Source organism: Microtus ochrogaster, unplaced genomic scaffold, assembly GCF_000317375.1.
Source record: "Microtus ochrogaster isolate Prairie Vole_2 unplaced genomic scaffold, MicOch1.0 UNK1, whole genome shotgun sequence".
Lineage (NCBI taxonomy): Eukaryota > Metazoa > Chordata > Mammalia > Rodentia > Cricetidae > Microtus > Microtus ochrogaster.
The window spans coordinates 27,617,705-27,622,926 of NW_004949099.1; the positions used below are offsets into that span (position 1 = coordinate 27,617,705).

The window sequence follows — 5,222 nt, forward strand, 5'->3', positions numbered from 1 at the left end:
GAACCCGCCCCACATTCCAAACTATCTAGAGAACTAGGTATGTCAACCTGTGAACTCCTGGCCTACTTGACCATGGACCACGCTGCAAGATTCCATGCCCCCGCCCCCATCCCAAGCCAAACTCCTTATCCTATATAAACTGTAACCTGTCTCTAATAAACGGAGGCTTTGACAAGAACCCCGCTTAGCCTCCTTCTTCTCTCTTAGCCCATTATCTTCCAGATAGTGCCTCTCCGGGACCCTGGAATAACTGACTACAGGGTGGGTTACAACCCCTAGACTAAGTAACCCACCAAAGCGGTTTACACTCTCAGAAACACAGTTTCTTCATTCCCTGAGACAAGTGTGGGGGCAGGGAGGACAGGGAGACCCATTCTCTGCAAGCTTCTGAGACTAAGTATAGTCATCGGTGAGATGAGGGGCCTCTGCTGCTCTGAGCATGGGGGGCTTGGTGGGGTTTGTTTCTTTGGGGTGTAATTCAGGGCCTAATGAAGCACTCTAACACTGAATCCCAGCATAGGCCAGGACTCATGTTTGCCAAAGTTTGAACCCAGGGCCCTTTGCATTCAACCACTGAACTATAAGCACTGTCCGTTTTTGTTATGTTTTGAGACAGGCTCTTACTAAGGTTCACAGACAGGCCTTGAACTTGCGATCTCCCTGTCTCAGGCTCTGGAGGGGCAGCCTGGAGGACAGGCCTGCACTACCAAGCCCCACAGGACCTCTGTTTGCCGTGGCCCCTTGTAAGCAGGAGCTGATGTGTGCAGTTACATGAACTGGTTTACAACCACCAGTCTTTCCCACTTTCTTGTCGGAGTTGAGCAACAGTCAGAGTGGTCCTGCACTTTGACTTGGTTCCAGAATGTGCTATGACTTTATTCCCGTGGGCACTTTCACCCTCATTTGCTAACACTCCCAGGTAGTCTTGTGACTGTATTGGTAGTAAGATGACTGCAATTCACACTGGGTTAGAAATGAAAGCCTTGGCTTGGCTTGGGGTGCTGCTCGGTGTTACAGCCCTGGGTTCCACCCCAGCCAAGGGAAAAAAAGAAAAAGGAAACAGGTTGCTACTCTTTGGGGCAGGGTTCCATGTAGCTCAGGCTGACTTCAGACTCACTGTGTAGCTGAGGATACCCTTGAACTTTGGATCCTACTGCCTTCCCCTCCCAAGTTATTAGATAGCAGTCTTGTGCCCCTACACCCAGTTTCTGTGTGCCAAGGATGGAAGTCAGGGCCTGTGCATGTCCGGCAAGCACTCTGCCAATGGGCTGTATCCCCGCCCGTATTTATTTTTGAGACAAGGTCTCACTGTGAACCTCAGTCTGGATTTGAATTTGTGATCCCCCTGCCTTAGAGTTCGAAACGCCACAATCATAGGCAGGAACTACCATGCCCAGATTTTTCTTCTGATCTGAAAATATCATTTAAGTCAGGAGTGGTAACTCTTGCCTTTAATCCCAGCACTCGGGAGGCAGAAGCAGGCAGACCTCTGTGAGTTTGAGGCCAGCCTGGTCTGTATAGTGAGTTCCAGGCCAACTAGAGTTACATAGTTTTGTTGTAATATGAGCAGCGGGGCTGCGTCCCCAGCACCCCGGCCGCCTGCTAGCTTATGCCCCGAAATAATTACACGGACACTGTATTCTTTTAAACACTGCTTGGCCCATTAGCTCTAGCCCTTACTGGCTAATTCTGATATCCCGATAAACCCATCTCTAATAAACTGTGTAGCACCGGTCTTACCGGAAAAGATTCAGCATGTCTGACCTGGCGGCTTGCTTCATTGCGTGCGTCTCAGAGAGCAGAGCTATCGCATCTGCCTGGAAGAGGGGAGCATGGCATCTCTGAGCTCACTTCCTCTTCCTCCCAGCATTCTGTTCTGTTTACTCCACCCACCTATGTTCTAACCAATAAAATGGGCCAAGGCAGTTTCTTTATTAGCCAATGACCTTCCTCCATCAACATAGAAATCCTGTTAAAAAGAAAAAGGTATTTTAAAAATCCATATTCTTGAGAAATTATGGGTTTGGTACCTGGGCAGGAAAGTGGCAGTTCCTGGGGCTGGTTAATGAACCTCTCCCATGATTTAGTTAATCATTTTCAGAGATGCTTGGATCATCGAGGACCTTTAATCCCAGCACGAGGAGGAAAGGCGTGCAGATCTCTGAATATTTGAGGCCAGCCTGGTCTACATAGTGTGACCAGGCCAGTCAGGGCTACATAGTGAAACTTTGTCTCAGAAAAAAAGAAAAGTTTCTATTTGGTTTTCTTTTCTTCTTTTGATTTTTGCACGCCATCTTTAAAATTTTATTCTCTATTTATGTATGTTGTGTGTAGTATGTGTATGAATGCGTGAGGGCATATACACAACATGGCACACATACGGAGTCAGCGGATGACTTTCAGGAGTTCACCATTTATGCCCTGGGGATTGAACTCAGCTCACCAGGCTTTTCCAGACGCTTTCCCCAATGAGCCATCTTCCCAGCCCCACTCTCATTTTTTGACAAATCCTCGTGTATCTAACCAGCAGGAGACCCGTTCGTCTTTAATAGCCTCCAGTTCCCGAGAACGACCGATAAAGGCAAATGTAACTTCAAAAAAATAAGTTTCTGTGCACCTGTGTGTGAAAAGGGAGGTCACAGAAGCCTGACTTCTGTTTCTGGTCTTCCATAGTGCCAGGCTTAGAATCTCTAGCTCCACTTTGAGAGAACTGTGTGGTTATTTGAACATTCGCACTGGCAGGTGTAAGGGCAGGCCTATGGAGTCTTTGTTACCACTGGTAACAAGATGAAAGCTTCTTGGTATTCCAGGGTCCCCCCTGGGGAGCATGGAAAGCCAGTTCCCAGGGTGATCATTGTAGCTTTTTTTTTTTTTTTACTCTTTGGGGGTCCACTGCCCAGCTCCAATATAAATCACATACATAGAGGCTTGTTCTTAGTTTTTAATGCCTGGTCTTAGCTTGACTTGTTTCTAGCCAGCTTTTCTTTTCTTTTTTTTTTTTTTTCCCGAGACAGGGTTTCTCTGTGGCTTTGGAGCCTGTCCTGGAACTAGCTCTTGTAGACCAGGCTGGCCTCGAACTCACAGAGATGGGCCTGCCTCTGCCTCCTGAGTGCTGGGATTAAAGGCGTGCGCCACCACCGCCCAGCTTGTAGCCATCTTTTCTAACCTAACTTGAAGTATCCTGTTTCTCTTCTTCTACATTTTGCCTCTGAGCTTTTTACCTTTCTTTAGTCTCTATATCCTTTTTTCCCTTTTTACAGCTGGCTGTGTGGCTGGGTGGCTGGCTTTCCTTGCTCCTCCCTCTTCTCTTTATGAGCTTGGATTTCTCCAATTTATTCACTACCTGGCAGCCCTAGCTGTTTCTCTCTCCTGCCTAGCTATTGGCTGTTCAGCTCCTTATTAGACCAATCAGGTGTTTTGGACAGGCAAAGTAACACAGCTTCACAGAGTTACACAAATGCAACATAAAAGAATGCAACACATCTTTGCATCGTTAAACAAATATTCCACAACACGTCACCTGCTCTCCTCTCTCAATCCCCAGGACTGCAGCACTTCCAAGTCTGTCCCCAAGCAGGAAAAACTTTTGAGTTTGCCCGGAGACAGGTTTTTCTGGAGTGAGGCAGATGTCATCCAAGCAACGGAGGACTTTGACCAAAGCCACCGAATCAGCGAGGGGACCTTTGCTGATATCTACCAGGGGCAAAGGCATGGTGTGGCCTTTGCTTTCAAGAAGCTCAGGGAGGTGAGCTGAGGGTGTCTGTAGGGAGGGTGGGTGGAGCCCTGGGGCTAAAGCCAGATGGATCTTCAGGGGCTGTGTCTTTTTCCATAGGTGGCCGGCTCGAGTCCAGGGTCCATGGACAGGTTCCTGCAGGCAGAGATGCAGCTTTGCCTCAGGTAAGTTTCCCATGCAGAACCCCTGGCCTGATGATGATAGCGGGAAAACAGTGCCTCCTATGTGCCAGGCAATGGTTAGCACTGCCATTATTGTTTTGGGTTATTTTCTGTTGCTGTCACCTAGTGTCACAGACAGGGTGGTGTCTAAAGTACAAGTTTGTTTATTCATGGTTCTAGGAACTGGGAAGTTGGAGGACATTTGGTGAGGTTTCACGCAGTGTGTGGCAATAGTGGCCATCACGCTGTGAGACTGAGGGTCACTCCTCCTCTTCTTGTGTCGCCCTAACCCATGACCTCACCTAACACTAGTTACTCCTAAGCACCCTGCCTCCAGATACCTTTGATTATAAATCTGGGGATAAGTTTCCAACATACAAACTCTGGGGCCCCTGCTCAAGGCACAGCATAGACAAGCTTGTTCCATCTCCACCAGAACTCTACAACACAGAGCCACAGCTATACAAGGCCACAGCTGGTAGGTGCAGAAGTTGGGGCCCAGTGAGGTTCAGTGTTTGGTTCAACATTACACAACCAGTAATTAGCAGAGCTAGAGTGTGAGCCTTCAAGACTGTGTCCAGAGACCACGCTCTTCCTTTTTTTTTTTTTTTTTGGTTTTTTCGAGACAGGGTTTCTCTGTGGTTTTGGAGCCTGTCCTGGAACTAGCTCTTGTAGACCAGGCTGGTCTCGAACTCACAGAGATCCGCCTGCCTCTGCCTCCCGAGTGCTAGGATTAAAGGCGTGCGCCACCACCACCTGGCTGACCACACTCTTCTTAAACAGCACATATATGCTTGGGTTAGAATTCTCAAGAAACCTTGGCTTGTTCCAGCTCTTTCCATGTATGAAGAAAGAGATCCTTCCTGTCCCATTTTGAAACCGGCAGATGGACTGAGAGTCTGACGGCAAACTGATCTTAGAACCATAGCTCTCTAGACACGTGGGGACCCATGGAACTAAGTCTGCCTCTGTGTATCATACAACCTGAGAGCAGAGTTTTTTATATTTCATTTCTTGAGACTAGGTTTTGTTATGTAGCCTGGTTGATCTGGAACTCATTATGTAGACCAGCCAGGCCTCAAACTCACAGAGATCCGTCTGCCTCTGCTGCCCAAGTGCTGGGATTAAAGGCATGTGCCAGTACCACCCAGCAAGTTTAGTGATTTTTATTTGTTGTTAGATTTGGGTTTGGTGGCATTTGTTTCTAGAACTTTCCATATGCTCTGTAGCTTGCTCCTGAACTGTATTCTCAGCCCTCTTTTTATACTGGGACAGGCCTTCACTAATTACTTCATTAGGTTTAGAATTTGTAATCCCATCTGGGTATT

The 5,222-nt window shown here is 47.7% G+C and overlaps 1 protein-coding gene across 1 annotated transcript in view; it reads left to right on the forward strand.

Annotated features, from left to right (window-relative positions):
• The window catches only part of Irak2 (interleukin 1 receptor associated kinase 2), a 56,724-nt gene that overhangs the window by 32,314 nt on the left and 19,188 nt on the right, over positions 1–5,222 (forward strand). The window contains exons 4-6 of the mRNA XM_005365317.2: positions 670–743; positions 3,545–3,745; positions 3,833–3,897. Of these exons, the coding sequence (XP_005365374.1) occupies positions 670–743; positions 3,545–3,745; positions 3,833–3,897 (340 nt within the window). The remainder of the gene's footprint in view (positions 1–669; positions 744–3,544; positions 3,746–3,832; positions 3,898–5,222) is intronic.